General features: G+C 35.1%; 1 protein-coding gene across 2 annotated transcripts in view; it reads left to right on the forward strand.

The window, feature by feature from the left end:
- Window positions 2,305-18,961, forward strand: part of LOC107644704 — a 100,938-nt gene continuing 84,281 nt past the window's right edge. Inside the window, exons 1-3 of one of the 2 annotated variants that reach the window (XM_021103172.1) lie at window positions 2,305-2,929; window positions 4,202-4,473; window positions 4,690-4,857. In XM_021103172.1, the coding sequence (XP_020958831.1) occupies window positions 2,835-2,929; window positions 4,202-4,473; window positions 4,690-4,857 (535 nt within the window). In that variant the 5' untranslated portion in view covers window positions 2,305-2,834. Of the gene's footprint in view, window positions 2,930-3,409; window positions 3,642-4,201; window positions 4,545-4,689; window positions 4,858-18,961 lie in introns of those variants that run through there. The other variant, XR_001621380.2, reaches the window with a different exon arrangement.

The following is an 18,961-nucleotide window of genomic DNA, read 5'->3' on the forward strand; positions in this document are numbered from 1 at the left end:
AAAAATGCTTTTTTTTTTTTTTGATAAACTCAAATTAAATATTCTTCCAGCAGATACAAGGTTATTAGCAAATCAAACATCTATTTTGCATACATAGTTATTAGCAAATTTTCAATAGACTCCTCTTTATAGCATCCAAGTCTGAGTACAAAAATAATTTGAGAATACACAAGTTCAAGTTGGAATAATGGACAATTATTCAATTTGTTTTCATTAATATTTCAAATATCCAAAACTGATTCGTGTGATATAATTTATTGTTTTTTAACACCTAAAATCCTATTTTTTAAAATATGAAATATAATTTGCTATTTCAAAATATTAGAATGTAATACAAATTGACTAACATGAATATTAAAATTAGTTTACATGCTTTTTTTATATTCTATTTAAGTACATCTTACATTTAAATTTGTATATTTATTAATCAATTAATTTCTTTCGTAAAAGAAAGAAGGCTTTTTTTTATAAATTCATGTACCAAATTTGCTTGTTTTGATATTAATATTGTGAATTACTTTGCCCGTGATGATATTAAAGGAAGCCAATTCATCGCCGTTGATATAAAAGATTACATCACATTTGTTGTCCATTCTAAATGCACAAAATTTTGAAAAAGGTCCAAATCTAAATATCTAAATGTGAAAAGCTTCACCCAAGATTCCTTCACACCAATTTCACCTAAAATAGATATTTTAATGCGACTATTCTTAGTAAATGAGGAAATCAGAGTAACAGACTTGTTGAGAACTACCAAAGTTCTGGTAGCGCCATCATCATTTTCTTACAGCCAAACAATTGATGTGGTTCGAAATGTTTCAGTGCTGAGGTTAAATGACACGAGTATTTCGTCGAGTCCATTCATGGCAAACTCGCTACCCACCAGTGGCATACTCCATTCAAGTACGCTATAGAAGCTTTACTTACGTTTTCTTTTTTAGTCATTTCAAGATCAAGTTTTTTCCAATAATTCTTTTTTAGTCATTTCAAGATCAAGTTTTTTCCAACAATTACTTTTTACTTTTTAGACTATAAATTTACCAAATTATTAGAACATGCTCTTCTAATAACATTGGATCATAAATATAATATACACATTGAATCACTTTATAATTATCATTCACATTATCATAACCAAATCCATGAACACTTACATGCGATCATAGCCGGGCTCATCATCAGTAATACCCGAAGGAATAATTTTACGCTCGTCGATTTTGGGATTCCAAAGTCTTATTATTACATCAGGACATGGTCGTGTACAGTGACATATAATGCCATTAATACATTCTAGAACCTGGCCGGGACCATAACTCTCAAACAGAGTTGGCAAAATTAATGTAACCATGTTTTCATATCTCTCTCCAAAAAGCAAATGTACATTATTTTCACTATCGACGTTTTTACCCCTTTGGTAAAATAATCTCCATAGAAGGAGAGATGATGAGTGGACAGTTTTAGATTTTAAATTCTCGTAGTACATGCTCTTAAAATCAGGATTTTTAAGTAAATTTATCCAAGACTTTCGCATACAACTAAATTGTTTCAAGAATTTAACGGATAATTTTACTAGAATTTTCAATGCAAGATCATTAAAAATTTGATCGTTATAATTTGCCATTTGCATTGAAAAAAAAAGGATGGAAACAAACAGATATTAGGGTCTTGTGCTTGTGCTATACCTTTTAAAATGTAACGAAAAATAAATTAGATTTCAATATAAAGTTTAAAAAAATTTTAATGGTATTACGTTTTTTTAGTTCTATTTGTTTCTCTTCTAATTAAGATCTCTAATATATAGGACTAAACATCAAACCAATCAAATTGATTGATTGGGAATATATATAGCAAATCTAAATATAATAAGAAAAAAAAAAGGAAGCCCATATAAATTGTATGAACTTCAATTGCATTTGCAAACACAAACATAAATGTATAATTATTATTTACAAGTATAATTATCCATGCCATACACATAATAAGATTGATATTATAATTTTAAATTATTTTTTAAAAATTAATTTCAATTATAATAATTTAATTAATAAAAAAATAACATGTTCATTGTTTATTTTTTTAATCTAATGTTAATTATTATAATTAATTTATGAAGAATGTTAGGGAACAGCAACTTTTATCATTTGTAGCCATCAAATAGTCATTAATAGTTTTAATAGTGTGAGATTGATGTGAGATTTCATCCAATGGCTCACTTTTTTTTGTTGGTTATATGCTGGCTAGAATTTAACAAAGTTACTGGTCCCTAGATTTTTCCTTAATTTATTTATTAAAATAAAAAATCCTGCAACACTTTATTTTCATTATAATAACTACGTCAAGTTTGTATCTTTTCCTTCAATTTCCATTCCCATATCAGAATTAATCCCACCCCAAATGCCTCCTTCCATTTCATTTCATCATCAAGTTAAGGAACACTTCAACGGTCAAACAATGAATAAAGAATGATGAATCAAACAATCCAGAAGGAACAACAAAAAAGAGAGAAAATGCAGCTTTTAATTTTAGCATCCGATTCTTCAGAACAAATGTAAAATAAAGATTCCAATTTTAACTTCATCTGGGTCGTTCTCAATTTCCTCATCTGGGGTTCGTCTTCCTTTTCACCTCATTCCTCTCATTGTCTCGTATTCCATTTTTTTTTTAATTGTCCTTATAGTTTTTCCATCAATTGGGGTGTTGAAAGAAGGAAAAGAAAATGTTTTTGGTTTTTATCTTCATTCTCTTCCTCGGTTTTTTTTGTTGGGGTGGTGACGGTTGTGGTTGCCGAAGCTTTGGGAATCTTGTGGATCATTGAACGGCTGCAACGCAAGATCATGAAGGACAAAGACAAAATCTCAGCACCCATCTCATTGGACACTAGTTCGCAAAATGATCCTATCAATCACCTGACTCTACCTTCGAAAAAGAGGTAAGCTTCATGCTTCCACAATTCCTCTTTTTATTGTTATTGTTATTATTTTTTTATTCTGTTGTTATTTACATTGTGTTTCTTGTAGTAGCTAGCTTGTGTTCTCTCATTTATTGGCGCACCACTTGCTGCTATAGAATTCTTTCTAAAGGAATACTTGAAATTTAATCATAAAAAAGGTACAGAGTTGCATGTTAAAACGAATTGTGTACCTATGTAGCTTTTAAGTAACTTTAGTATTTTAGCATTGCTTGGAGTAATCACTCAATTTAAGGTAGTTACCATTTCCGGTATGAACATTATTTAGACCTCAAGTTGGTTCTTAAAATGACAAGGGTGATTTTGGTTATCATGATGATAGGTATTTGATACCCTTCAAAGACTAAATTAATGTGAAAAATATCAAATTCGATATCCGATGCACATTTGGAGCACCAATTACTTCTATTATTTCGATTCATTGGCATTTTCTTTCTTTAGGGTGTGATTTGGGTTCTAGAACAATACAAGGTATCAAAGTTCTGGCTGGAAAAGTCAGCTAAAGATCATAAAAGGAAAGGGAGGTACTGGAGGTTAGCCCTGTTAAGAAGCATGGGAAGATCAAGGGTGAGTCACTTATTCTCACAGAGCATGATGGTTCGGAGACAACCATTTGGCTGAAGGGATGTGTTGTTGAGGCTGTTTCATCATCCAGCCTTCCTTCTAAAAAATGGTAATGTGATGCAGGAAGTCACTTTCGTGATTGCGTGGGGTATAGTTTCCATTCCTATATCCAAACAACATTGTGATGAGATCATTATTTCAATATCATTTTCTTTTGCTTGTGGATATGTTACAATGTGAGAGCTTAGTGAGCTAGCTTGATATAGAGTATTAGGCCAATGATTTATATTACAACATTCATTAGAATCTGATTTAGTGAGCTGTATTCCTCTGCAGAAAACCAGCATACATTCTCTTATTCCTTTTAAATCAGTGCATGTGAAAATGCATATCATTTTGATTGAACATATAATTCACATTGAAAGAAAAACAAAGTTGAAAATGGGTTTATTATGAGTTTTCCTGACTTTGAATTCAAAAAGGGATATCTCACTTCCTTTACATCTCACATACATCTTAATGAGAAAAACAAGAAAAAGTTGTTGCTGCTTGGAACATGGGTATCATACTTCATCTGATGTGGAAAGAAACACTTTGTTATGTACTCTTGCTTATTTACTTAGAAAATACGGCGCTTCAAGGTCATTTTTTTTATGTTGGGTTTTGCAGGGCAAAAAGATACCCGATAAAAGTTGAAAACAACAAATCTGTGGTGTACCATGGAAGCAAATTGCTTTACATATATCTTGAGACGTCATGTGAAAAAGAAGCATGGTGTAAGGCCCTCCGTATGGCTTCACGCGATCAGAGTGAAAAACTTAAGTGGTCTAGTCAGTTGTACGAAGAGTGTCATCGATATCTAGCATCACTAAATATTGAATATCATCCTTTTATCATGAGACCATCAGCAGGATCAAGTTTTGATGGCTTAGAAAAGTCCAGTAAGCCTGATGGATCTTCCTCCAGAATTCCTCAATTTTTGAGTAGAATTACTAAAAAACCGACTTCATTCCTTTGCGCGGTTGTCATGAGATAAACATTGGTGTTTTATTTTATTTTTAAAGAGAAATCCTCACTGATACCTTCACTTGATTGTGGTTTCTATAAGATAAATGTTGGCCCTTCCTATAAGATAAACCTTATTTCTGGAGGTGCAGTAGTAGAGATTGAAACAAGGCTTGAAGTTGGTGAACCACCGAACGATAATGGGACGGAATGCTCAAGCAATGCTGGGGGTGCCCCGTCAGATCTTCTTGAAGATCTTAGCAATGGAGACGGAGTGAATGATTCACAAGAGCCAAAAGTAGATGTCAATGGGAACACTGGTAAGCACAAAAATACCGTTAAATCAAATACTTAGTTTGCATTTTCTTCATGTAGTGATTTGTCACGTTCAAGGTTGAATTTGATTCAAATTGGTATCTGGAATTTCCTAATATTACCCAAATTAGTCCATTTCAATTATAAAACCCTAATTGTCTTCCCTTCTTCAAACTGTATGCTATGTTCTTCTGTTCTTCGACTCTCCTTCTCTTCTTCGAGTCTCCTTCTCTTCTTCGACCTCTCTTCTTCGCCCTAAAACCCAAATTGATTTCTTGTCTGTGTGAGTGATGATGGCTGGTGGCGAGAAAAGCCAAAGTAGCTCAAGTAGGAACAACTCTGCAGGCAGACCTTATGGCAACAAAGGAATGTGCAATAGGGGAGGTAAGAACGCTGTTTTCTGTAATTGCAGGCTTCGAACGGTGATGAAGTACTCAACAATGGCAAAAAATCCTGGTAGACCATTTTATGGTTGTCCCAACTATGAGGTAAGGTTATGGCTGTGAAGAAAATGTTAAGATGGTTTGAGTTTGAGTTTGGATTCACCTGCATTTTTTACTTTGCAGTATGGAATTCATTGTAATTTTTTTTGCTAGGCTGATGGATGTGAAGAATAAGTTTGTGCAACACCCATTCCACTAGAAGTTTTGCATGAGTTAAGTTGGAGGATGACAAGCTTGGAGAGTGATGTTAAGACCGTGAAGATGATGACAATGGTGCTGCTGGCTTTTGTAGTTACTTTTGGTGTGTGTTTAGGTTTTAGTTTGTTGGGGTTTATATTCAACAAATGATGATTATGTTATGAAATTTTAAGTGGTATGTAATGTCTTGATGAAGATGGAATGAAATGAAATGAAACACTAATTTGACATGAGTTCAACTCTTGATGCTGTACTTATTCTGCTAAAATTGTGTTCAACTAAACCAGAAAGAGATAAATCATAACATGAACTAAACCAAAAACTTCATTAATTTAACATAACTAATTCTGGAATATGGAACAAGTGTTGTTTGTGCTAAAGCACATTGTGCATAACATACTATCACAACCCAAAACATCATAGGCCATAACAACATTCAAAGGCCATGCATACAGGTTTCAAAGGTTACATTACAAAAAGACAGGATTGTTTAACCATAGCATTACCCTACAACAACATAAACTCAAAAAGCCACTATACTTTGTGCTAGTTAGACATTTTTTCTTGGTGGGTTGAATCCTGGAGTTGGAACAAATTTCAAGAAAGAGGCCAGTTTTTCAGAGGTTGCTGCATTAGCTCCTTAAATAGTCTCTCTTGAAATCTCAATTGGATGTGGAGCAGCCGCAGTAGTAGCAGCAGCGGATGAAATTGTCCTCTTGACAGGGAGTTTGTCTATGCATCTCTCACTTTTAGTTCTCAGATGTCCTTTCTTGGCATTCTTTATAGTCTTTGCAGCCTATGATATCAATAACAACAATAATCATATTAGCTGACCAAAAACATATCCTCTCAAGTTAACAAGAAAATGGATTTGTTTGTTTCCTGATTTATTAACTCAAGCTCTAATTTTGATTAATATTTTTAATACTATTATTACTTGAGTTGCAGGTTCTTGTCCTCTTTCAGCACCAACCTCACTTTCGTTACCTTTAGAACCAGTGTCACCCTTATTTGTAGCATCTTCAGCAGCCTTTGCAACAGCTGCTAGCTCATCAGCCTTTTGTTTCTTTGCTATTCTATAACTCCTTGTTGTGTGACCAACATCTCCACATGTCCCGCAGGTGAATTTGCCATATTTTTTCTTCAATTTTGTTGCAATGCGCTATTGCCTCCCCCGAAAAGGTGCCTCATGTGCATCTTTTTTCTTGCATAATGTGATGGCCTGCCACGAGGTTTGCTCCTTACAGGTGGTAAGCAATGGAGGTATTCTGATGTTTTCCACAACTGTTGGCCTCTTACCGGGTTGATATGGTATTCATAAGTCTTGTTGTATGAGCCCATTGTTAGCCATGCATGGACATAATTCTTGGGTCTACCATTCATGACTGAAATTGCAGCTATTGCATGACGACAAGGTAACCCTAGCACATAATAAATTTGAGTAACTAAGTGTGTTGATAGGTATACTACCGTGCAATTACACAAAAAAATAAAAATAAAATAAAATATAACTTACCCGATAACTGCCAAGACCTGCAGCTACATGTTTGGTTTCCCAAATCAACCACCACATTATGTGATTCACCATGCACTTCAAACATGACTTCAGCCGCATCTCTAGACCACATTGGTGTATGATACCTGCTGTAATGCCTTTCCTTTGCAAGTCTACTTTGTTGAATCGGAGGTAAGTGTCCCACATGGCTAGAGAGTTTCAGTTTGTTCCTTGCCATGCTAGTCATGGCATACCTCCTAACCTCCTCCAGTAAAGTCAAGACGGGCTTGCATCTGTATGGTTTGGTGGCAGCGTTGAACACTTCACACATGTTGTTGCAGACATTGTCAACCTTTGGAAAGTCCTTGTAGTGAGCCCTGGTCCATGCCTGCCTAGGAAACTTGTCTAAATATGCCCACGCCTTCTCATTCACCCTCTTTATAGACTGCATATGTCCGTTGAATTCCTGGACAATCATTGCTCTAATACACTTCCAAAGCAAACTCTTCAAGTGTGAGTCCTTCCATTGTTTCTGAAAGTTTTGCCAAAGATGCCACGCACAGAAGCGATGATGCGCACCTGGCATAACCTCACGCAATGCTGGAATTAAACCCTACAAGATAACAAAATAATCACTTAAAAACATGAGCAAATAACAAATTCTTGATTTTTACTAGTTATATAATAATAAATTGAAAAACAGGGTCTAATTTGAACTTATGCGCTTAAGGATTCTTAAATTCTGCAATTGGAATAACAATAGTAGACTAAATGAAGTTGATTGCATAAAAAATTCAGCAAGGCTAATCAAGTTTTTAACCAAGTTTCTATACTATACAAATCCAGCAAGGCTAGTACAAATCCAGCAAGGCTAGTACAATGCTATTTGAAACAAATTGAAATTAAAATGAATTATTTTGTTCTGAATCAATTATTAATATACAAAATAGTCCTTCGAATTTCGTTCATTAATTCAAAATGGTCCTTAAAATCATATAACGTGCCTCTAATTGAAGCATATAGGTTATCTTCTGCATGTCAGAGATGAAGCACCAACCATGCTCTGTCTGATCTCCAATGTCTTCATGCAAGAGCTCCAAGAACCACTTCCAGTTGTCTTTGTTCTCAACATGAACAATTTCCCATGCAATTGGGTACACATGATTATTCGTGTTCTGACCCATGGCACACAGCAGCCATCCTCCATAATAGATCTTCAAAAAAGCCCCATCAAGTCCTATCAAGGGTCTACAGCCACCCACAAAACCTTTCTTGCATCCATGCAAACAGACATAAAACCTTTCAAATACACCTTCTCCATTAGGCATTGGACTAACACCTAACTTGACAGTTGAACCCGGATTAGATCTCAACAACTCCTCTGCATAATCTCTGAGTTTAGCATATTCTGCAGCTTCATCACCCCTCACTATTTTTCTTGCATCACCCAAAGCTCTTGTAATTGTAGTCCTAGACAGTGGTATTCCAGTTTTTGCTTTAAAGTAATTAAAAACCTCACAGTGTCTAAATATTGGGAGCTTCCTAACCTTCTTAACAAGTACATCAGTTACCCAAGACCTAGTTGCACATCTATTCTTGAAAGTTCTCTCACATGTATGATCATCATTAAAGGTCTTAATCTGCCAACATCCATTCGGTTTGCTATAAGAACAAAACACCATCCAGGGACAATCTTCATTCTTGCATACCACCCTACATTTAGTAGTATCATTTTTCTTGTACCTTACACCCCTACCCTCTTGTAATGTATAATTTCTAACCCCTTTCTTAAAAGCATCCCTAGTGGTAAACTCCATACCTAGCTCTAATCTCACATATAACTTGGCAGTATCATTGAAGATGGGATTCACAGCTGGGTCTACTTCATCTTCAAAGTCTGGTGGAGTCTTCAGTTCATCAGATTTCCAGCTATCATCAGAAAAAGACACTGCCATACAGATTCATGCATTACATCACCAACAAAAAAAGAATAAAATCAATACATATGCACATTAATTGTAATATACGTTACATACATTGCAAGTTTTCTTCTTTCTCATCATCATCTACCTCCTTCTCATAATCAGATGCATCCATTGAAGGGGGACGAGAAGTATCTTCATCATTAATAACCTTTTTCTTGCCTTTGTCATTGTCACTGCCAGTCTTCCTTTTTCTCCTATCGCTGGTAGGACCAACATCATCATTGTTGTCACTGCTTGAGTCCACAGAGTCAAGTGGCATGTGTGGCTTGTATAAACTGTCCTCTGCAGACTCATAAGAATCAGATGAGCTATCAACATTCAAGTGAATTGGCTCCTTGCTTGCTTGTTTCCTCCAGCCTTGTGATCTTGTGATATACCTTCTAGGAATTTTTGTAGATGTGTTGAATTTAAAGTTAATAGGCTTGGATTGTTTCTTTGATGCGCTGTCTTTTTTGATTTGTGCATTGTTGGTTGAGGGAGTGGGTTGAGAGCAAACTTTCTGAGATATAAGTTTAGATGTAATGGGATTTGGTTGGGATAGAGATTTAGGGGACTTCGCCTGTGAACATGATTTGTGGACATTAAAATTGAGGGCAGTTGATTTTTGTGGAATGGGATTGGAGGGAGTGGGCTGAGGGGCAGTGGGCTTGGGAACAATGGGCTTGGAGGCAGTGGGCTGGGGGGCAATGGGCTTGGGAGCAATGGGCTGTGTCACAGTGGGCTGGGGGGCAGTGGGCTTGGGAGTAATGGGCTTGGAAGCAGTAGGCTGGGGGGCAGTGGGCTTGGGAACAATGGGCTTGGAGGCAGTGGGCTGGGGGGCAATGGGCTTGGGAGCAATGGGTTGTGTCACAGTGGGCTGGGGGGCAGTGGGCTTGGGAGTAATGGGCTTGGAAGCAGTAGGCTGGGGGGCAGTGGGTTGGAGGGTAGTGGAGATGGGGTAGTGGGTAGGGGACAGTGGACTTGGTGCAGTGGATTTCAGTTCAACTGGGATAAAGGTAATTGGTTCTTCAAGTTGACTTAATATTGTGCTGGTTTTCTTCACAGATTCAACACCTTCTACTCTATCTTCTTCCATGCCTTCCATTCCGACCTTCTGGCCTTTAGCATGATCCTCGTCAGACAACTCCATTACATCAATTATATCCAGAATCGAAGGTCCGTGCTCAAAATAGATGTGGATGACGTTGTTATTCTCATGGCAGTGCTTGATCATACTAACAAGGTCCTGGTCCACTTGCAATCTCCTAAGACCAAACTCCAACCCATCTTCAGGGTCCAAAAACCAACATGCTTCAGCCTTAGCATACCCCAATTCTCTATAATAACCTGTTACCGCAAACACGTCAAGATAGTCTTCATCGACTCCAACCCATTCATCATACAAGTCAGATGTGTAGATAAAATTTCCACCAGGATCTGTCTCAAACGTTCCACCATGGTGGAAAACAAGTTTCAATCGATCAGGCATCTGAAGTTTACAGCACAATGCACAAAACAGATAGGATTAATCATTTTGTCGCAAAACAACCATATTGCAAAGAACTAGAAATCAACTATATTTGTAATAAGAATGCATATATTTACTTCCTGTTGACTATAACTTAAACCAGATTATGATTTATGTGGTTACAAATTTCATATTAGAAACCTAAACCCTAACATTTGCGCCATAAACAACCACAACATTCTAAACCACTCCCTTACATATACAACAACGCATTCACACATAAGTATTAAGAACCCTCAATGAAATACAAAAAATGGAAGAGAATGATCAACTTGAACTGTTACCTCTCACTGTCGGCAGTGTACGAAGGTGATGCTTCATCGATAACTCCTTCACTGACCGGAGAGAACAGCTTCTAAGGATGATCCTCGGCGAGCAAACGTGAGTGGGAAGTATGGGAGAATGAACGGACAGAGAAGAAGAGAAAGCTTTTCTGAAGTTTTGGTGGGAAACGTTGAAGTGGAAGGGGGGACCAACAAGAATTGTTTATTCAAAGGGGGAGAAGATGTTATTTGAAACGACGTCATTTTACACAGTTAGGGCATCCACTCCTTCAACGACGTCGTTTAATGGAATGCCCACATGGCAATTAACGTTCCACATTAGCAACGTTTAGACGACACTTCTGCGAGGGACTAACAGAGACGCACGTTTCTGAATTTAAGGGATTTATTTGGTCATTTACAAAAATCAAGGACTAAATTGAATACCGATTTGAAATTCAGGGACCATTTTGGGCATTTACTAATTGATGAGAATGATGATTTCTTACTATTAACCCGACATTATTCTCCTACTATATATAACAATTAAATAATGATCGATTTCAATCAATAAAACAACAAAACTTGCATTATTTTATGTGAAGAGCAACCTCTATATGGTAATTACATCATTATCTATAGCAGAATGTCCTTAATTTCTATGAGACTCAATGCACTGATTTAGATAGTCTCCAAAGAAGACAACAATTTGTGATCCATGGAGCAGTCAGCAAGGATTGTAAAATTATTATCCTACAGGCTTAACACTGTCCGAAAGGAAAACATGATTTAGTGAACTTAATATAGAAATTAAAAGTTATGTCATGTACTTATTGCTCTAAGACAAAACCAAACTTCCCTTGCTAATCTTATACAGCTGACTCTACAACAATCTTTATAAATTTTTCTCCAAACTCTGACCATTCAGCTTTGATTTTTTCTCGGTTTACCTTTGCAAAGTCATGCTCATGTTGCAAATGTGGTACTTCCTCCTTCTTCACGTCCATTCGAGCTTTGAGTGCCTTTTCTTCCACATAGACATCTCTCTTTCTCTTTCGAGTCGTGTTCTGTTCTTTTCAAGAAGTTATGATGTTAGCATTCATAATTCTGATTTGCTTTTCTAGATCCTCTTTTATTTCCTCCAAACATACCAACTTTTGCCTTAGCACTTTTTCTATTGCCTCCGTGTCAGGGAACTGATTCTTGTTATTTTCAAGGTCAGTTTTTAAGTTATCAGCTCTCTACAGTTATAAAGCAGTGGACTCAATTTTCATATTTGCTTCAATGTAGCTATTACTACAATGTGCAAACACAGTTGAAGTTTCAGATATCAATGCTCTCATTGTTCCTGATAAACCATCATTAGCAGACAAACTCGAGAGATAATCTAAGCTGGTTTTCATGATGCTGCAATGTTGACCATCCCAGAACACTGAAGCATCATTATTATTGATGGTGAAGTCTAGTACTATTTATCATGGAAGGCCAAACAGTTATATCTTTATTTGCCACTTTTTCAAATACTTTTTTGGCTTTCTTGATCCTTCCTGATGGTATTCAGTGGTTAAGAGAAGGGGGTTGAATCTTAGCCCCTTTTTGTTGAGTATTACTTTCTGCCCTTTGAAATAGCTATAGGAGATTTTTCTTATTTTTGTCTCGTACCTAGCCAAGAGACATTTTCATTTTGTCTCGTAACCAGATAGGAGATATTTTTCAATTTTGTCTCCTACACAATGGAACCAGAAATGGAGTAGAAGAGAGAGAGAGAGAATCACACCAAGAAGTATCCTAGTTCAGTTGCTAAGTGCAGTGCAGCCTACATCCAGTCTCCATCACAACAATGATGGAATTTCACTATAATCATCTTGATTACAAACACCAATTCTCCCTAGGAACTACCCTTCCTATCCGGGACAAGTCCAGAATCTATTCCCAATCCTGAACTTGACTTGGTCACCTACCAATCTTTCAACTGCTAAGTGCTAACCCAACTTGCAAGGGGATTCCCACAGAATCATGATACACAACACAGATGTACAAAGGACCTCTAAGACATCTATGGCTTTTTCTTTAATTTTGTATCCTCTGCATTTTTTCGCTCATTGGCTTTTTCTTACAAACCTCACACTGTTTGCCTTTTTCACCATGAGACTCAAGACAGACAAAACTAAAGAAAATACAAAATGAAACACATTGAAGGAGAAGAACTTCTGTTAGCTTTGGGTAGCTATGAGAACTCTGTGCTTTACTCTCTTTCTCCTTGTCTCAAGCCTTGGCCGTTTACCCTTATTATAGAAGGGGAAGCTTCCAAAGTTAAAACCGGTCCAACCGAGCCAACTTCTTCTTCTTCAATATCAAAACCGGTTCGGACAGAGAGAAGAGAGGAAACTGAACGCAAAAACCAACATGCAATTACCTCTCTCTCATCCCTTCTCATCAAGCTTCATCAATCTGAGCTTTCCATCTTGACTTGGTCCTCAAGAAGGATTTTTGACCCATGATGAACACTTGATCCTTGACAGCTCCATCTGCTCCACCTCTGCTTCTTCCTCCACGTAGTTACAGTAGCTACCTTCTGTGATGGATGAACAAAAAGTAGAGACAAGCTTCACCTAAGGGATCTTCTTCTATGACCAAATTGGATCGGATCTTCTACCATTTCTAGGCATGGTGATTTTGAGGCTTCTTCACCACATCTTACCATTAGTGGTAAAGATCTCAGCTATGCCATACTGTAGATCTTCCTTTTGCAAGGGTCATTATCACCTTAGCCGCTTGCTTGTGCATAGCTTCACTGCTACTGTACTTCTTCTCTGATAGCTTACTTCTTCTTCTTTCCTGTGACATGACCGAAAACTAGAGAGAGAAGAGAGAGAGGAGTGAAAAGCTTTCAATGGATTTGATGAATCAAATTAAAATGAGTAAAATCCCCACTCCCCATGCTTAATAACGTGTGAGAACAATAAAAGCCATCAAATCACTTGCACTTTCTCTTTCATGTTACCGAGGCAATTAAAACTAGTTCATAAAAATTGAATTCCATCAAAGAGGAGAGTGGATATCCGAACCCAATCAAGCACTACCCCTTTCCTTCTTTCTTTTCAATTCGGACCAAGGTTTGTTGGGCTTGCAACAAACATTAAATATGGGCTTGCACAACAATATCCTGGCCCAAACAACATAATAATTCAGCCGCACATCACATAGCAATTTTTTGCCCAAAGCTAAATATTAACATCATATTGGGCTTGTTTAATTTTCAGCCAAGCCACAAAATCTCCACAATAACAAAATTATTAATCAACTAATGTGAATTAAAATTCAATTTAATAATTTTGCTATTAATTATTTTTAACAATATTTGATCATCATCAAAATAATTTTGGAGTTTTTCAAACTCATCACTTCTACACATGGAGTACATGTGTATGAGAGATGTTTGGACTTGTAGATCAAATTCCAATCCATTTAGAGAAATATAATCTTCCATCTCTTGTGCTACGCTAATTGATCCTAAATCAGCACAAGCCGATAAAACAGTGGCAGCGATTAGTCTATCTGGCCTAAAATCTGTCCGCACAAGCCTTCTAAACAAATGCAATGCCTCTAATGGGTGATCCAAATGGGCATATCCTGCAATCATTGATGTCCATGAGAAAATGCTCTTTTTGATAATCAAATCAAATATCCTTCTAGCAGAGGCAAGGTCAATGACTTTTGCATACATAGTTATTAGCAAAATTTCAATAGACTCCTCTTTATCACATCCACATTTGAGTACAAAAATAACCTGAGAATATACAAGTCCAAGTTTGAACAATGAACAATTATCCGATTTGTTTTCATTATTACTTCAGATATCCAAAATTGATTCCTGTGATATAATTTTTTTTAACACCAAGAGTCGTATCGTATTTTTTAAAATATGAAACATAATTGACCATTTCAAAATATTAGAATGAAATACAAATTGATTTATCAAATCAATTTCAACTACCAACATGAATATTAAAATTAGTTTTCATCTTAGAAAGTGTACATACTCTTCCCGTATCCCCATTTAAATACATCTTACATTTAAATTTGTATATTTACTAATCAATTAATTTCTTTTGTGAAAGAGAGGAGGCTTTCCTTGTAAATCCATGTACCAAACATTCTTGTTTTGATATTAATATTGTGGATTACTTTTCCCGTGATGACATCAAAAGAAGCCAATTCATTGCTGTCGTCTCCAATATAAAATATTACATCACATTTGTTGCCCATTCTCATTGGACAACGAAATTCTGATGGAAAGGGTCCAAGTGTGAAAAGCTTCACCCAAGATTCCTTCACACCAACTTCACCCAAAAGGGATATTTCAATGCGATTATACTGAGCAAAAGAGGAAATCAGAGTAACAGACTCGTTGAGCACTACCAAAGTTCTGATAAGGCTATCATCATTTTCTTGCAGCCAAACAATTGATGTGGTTCGAAATGTTTCAGTGCTGAGGTTAAATGACACAAGTACTTGTTCTTCGAGTCCATTCGTAGCAAACTGGCTACCCCACCAGTGGCATACTCCATTCAAGTACGCTATAGAAGCTTTATCTACATTTTCTTTCTTAGTCATTTCAAGATCAAGTTTCTTCCAACAATTACTTTTTAGACTATAAATTTGCCAAATTGTTAGAGCAGGCTCTTCTAATTCCATTGGATCATAAATATAATATACACATTGAATCACTTTATAATCATCATTCACGTCATCATAACCAAATCCATGAACACTTACATGCCGATCATAGCCGGGCTCATCATCAGTAATACCCGGAGGAATAATTTTACGCTCGTCGGTTTTGGGATTCCAAAGTCCTATTATTACATCGGGACATGGTCGTGTATAGTGACATATAATGCCATTAACACATTCTAGAACCTCGCCGGGACCATAACTCTCAGACAGAGTTGGAAAAACTAATGTAACCATGTTTTCATATCTCTCTCCTGAAAGTAAATGCACATTATTTTCACTATCGATGTTTATACCCCTTTGGTAAAATAATCTCCATAGAAGGAGAGACGATGAGTGGGCAGTTTTAGATTTTAAATTCTCGTAGTACATGTTCTTAAAATCAGGATTCTCAAGTAAATTTAGCCAAGACTTTCGCACGCAGCTAAATCGCTTCAAGGATTTAACGGGTAATTTTACTAGAATTTCCAGTGCAAGATCATTAGGAATTTGATCGTTATGGTTTGCCATTTGCATTGAAAAAAAAAAGGATGAAAACAAATAGAGATTAAGGTCTTGTGCTTGTGCTGTACCTTTTAAAATGTAACGAACAATAAATTAGATTCCAACATAAAGTTTTGAAAAATTTTAATGGTATTACGTTTTTCTAGCTCTATTTGTTTTTTTCCTAATCAAGATCTCTAATATATAAGACTAAACATCAAACCAATCAAATTGATTGATTGGGAATATATATAGCAAATCTAAATAGAAGAAGAAAAAAAAAAGGAAGCCGATATAAATTGTAAATTGTAAGTACTTGAATTGCATTTGCAATCACAAACATAAATGTATAATTATTATTTATTAGGCGTAGTTTATTCCTTTTTTTTTTTGGTTTGCACTAGGGTATCCATCAAGTCGAAAGCCTAATGACTAATCCCTCGGGTACTGCAGAGGCAAAGTGGGCGACCCTCCCAAGCAAGCAAGCTCCATTCCCATCTTCCAGTGAGTATCGAACCCGGGAGAGATGGTTAAGAGACACAGATCCTCATCCATTTATACCAACTCAAGTTGGTTGGGCGTAGTTTATTCTTAACCAATACAAGATTCTACTGGTTTAAAAAGAAATAAGCATTTTAGACTAAAAATAACTACTTATCATTATTTGTTCTACTTTGTTGAAAAAAAAAATAAAAAAAATTTTGAAAGTGAAATTAAAACATATAATTTGAAAAAATAACAAATCAAATCAAGTAAAAATAAAAGAGATGTATTTTCTATTTATTTAATTGAAAGAATCATAGTCCTGTGAATAATGAAACCAAGGTTGGCACATGCCTTTAGGAGCAAAGGGTAAGTGAAGGTGTTCCCATGCGCACCAGTGTGTGAAACCATGGAAGTGTATATGTTTAAGGTTTCAGTAAAGAACCCAGTATTAGTAGAATCTCGAATCAAGTTTCACAGGTAAAGGGGGCTTTCTGAAACTGCTAAGTGATGCAGAACGCACTGCCATTTGAATAGTGGACAATTATCTGATTTGTTTTTATTACTATCTTAGATATCTGAAATTGATTGTGTGATATAATGGAGGGTTTACACCATAAAATAATTAAAATTGATTGTGTGTGATATAATTGAGGGTTTACATGCATGTCCTAAAATAAATTTATATAAATCGAATCAACTGAATTCAATTTATACTCTTTCAATGTAAATCAACTAAAATAAATTTATAATTTACTATATATATGTTATATCAATCTTGATTCGATTTACTTGTATATGTAATAAATTGAATCTAGTTTATTGGATTTAATACTACTATATAGTAATATAGTATTAACATTTTTGTCAATAAAAAAATACTCTCATTTCAATTCAAATAAAATATAAAAAAAATCACAATGAATAAGAATAGAAATTTAACTTTTGCATTTTACTATTTTAGCTCAAATTCTAAAAAAAAAATACTGTTTTTTTATTTAAATTTATAAATGAAAACAGAACTTACAAATTTAAGGGTACAATTTGGCTCAATTAAAAATTAGAGAGCTATATTGAATTGGAAGTCAAATTTAATCTTGAGTATTAACTCGAAGTTGTGGCTTTGATTTTTCAGAGCATAAGGTTATCAAAACAATAAATTTTATACTTAATTTCACAAATTAAATGATAATTTAATTGATATAGTATTTTAATTATTTCTCAACTTACATATTATATAAATATAATTGGTCATTATATCTTGTATAACTATCTGTTACTTCTGACCCTGAAAAAATCATAGTTTTAACTCCTATACCATTTTAAAAAGTTATATTTTATATTAATTTTTTCAACATCAATAATCCCAGTAATAATTTTTTAGATGTTAACGAGTCAAATGATAATTTTTAATAAACTTTTAAAAATCATTTAATGTTCCGTTTTACATCCATCAGTTTATAAAAATATAAATTTTTTAAAATTTGAACTAAAACACAAAAGTTGGATTTCTATTCTTATTCGTTTTGATTTTTCTTTATATTTTACTATGATTATCTTGCTTATTTTACTAGTTGCAAATTGTTCTATTGTACTTATCACTTGTAGGTTGGACAGTGAAATGAAATGTCCAATAAGACAGAAATTGCAGAGCTGAAATTATTTTTTGAAGTGGAAACAGGATGTACTCTTTTTCTTTATATTTTCAAAACTGAGATGCAAAAGAATGGTTTAGTACTAGTTCAGCTTATTTGAAATAGTTTGCTTTTCGGTTTTTAAAGTTGTGAAATTATTATCCTACAGGCTTAGCACTATCTGAATGGAAAACATATGATATAGTGAACTTAATAGAAATTAAAATTTTTGTCATGTACTTGTTACTTAAGGACAAAACCAAACTCCTCTTGCTTCAATATAGCTACTACTACAATGTGCAAACACAGTTGAAGCTTCAGATATCAATGCTCTCATTGCACCTGATAAACCATCATTAGCAGACAAACTGGAGAGATCATCTAATCTGGTTTCTGCAATGTTGAGCATCCAAGAACACTGAAGCATCATTATTATTGGTGATGAAGTCTAGTGCTATTTTCAGTGCTTCCATGGTCTCTTCATTTGGAGAAAATTAAATAACATTGGTCTCAGCATCAAGAGAAGCATAGAATCCTTCCATTTCTAGATCATCAGCATCATCATCTGTCGTCGTTGGCAACACAGTGCAACATGTTTTGTGATGAAATTCTTCTCTAATAGCCATTCCACTTAATGAAGAGGGAAATAATGGAGCTTGAAGGTTTTGTGTCTCAGCCAAAAATGGGGATTGAGAATATTCTGCCAGTATATTAGCAGGGTGATCCAGCACTGCTTGGGCTAATACACAATATACAAGACGAAAAAGGTAAAGCGAAGTCAGATAGTTTATTTTAAAATATTCAATGCATTTAAATACAATATTTTACTTATTAAGAGTTAGGAGTTTATATACTTGTTTGATGAATGACATTATCAAGCA

Source organism: Arachis ipaensis, chromosome B05, assembly GCF_000816755.2.
Source record: "Arachis ipaensis cultivar K30076 chromosome B05, Araip1.1, whole genome shotgun sequence".
Taxonomy (NCBI): domain Eukaryota; kingdom Viridiplantae; phylum Streptophyta; class Magnoliopsida; order Fabales; family Fabaceae; genus Arachis; species Arachis ipaensis.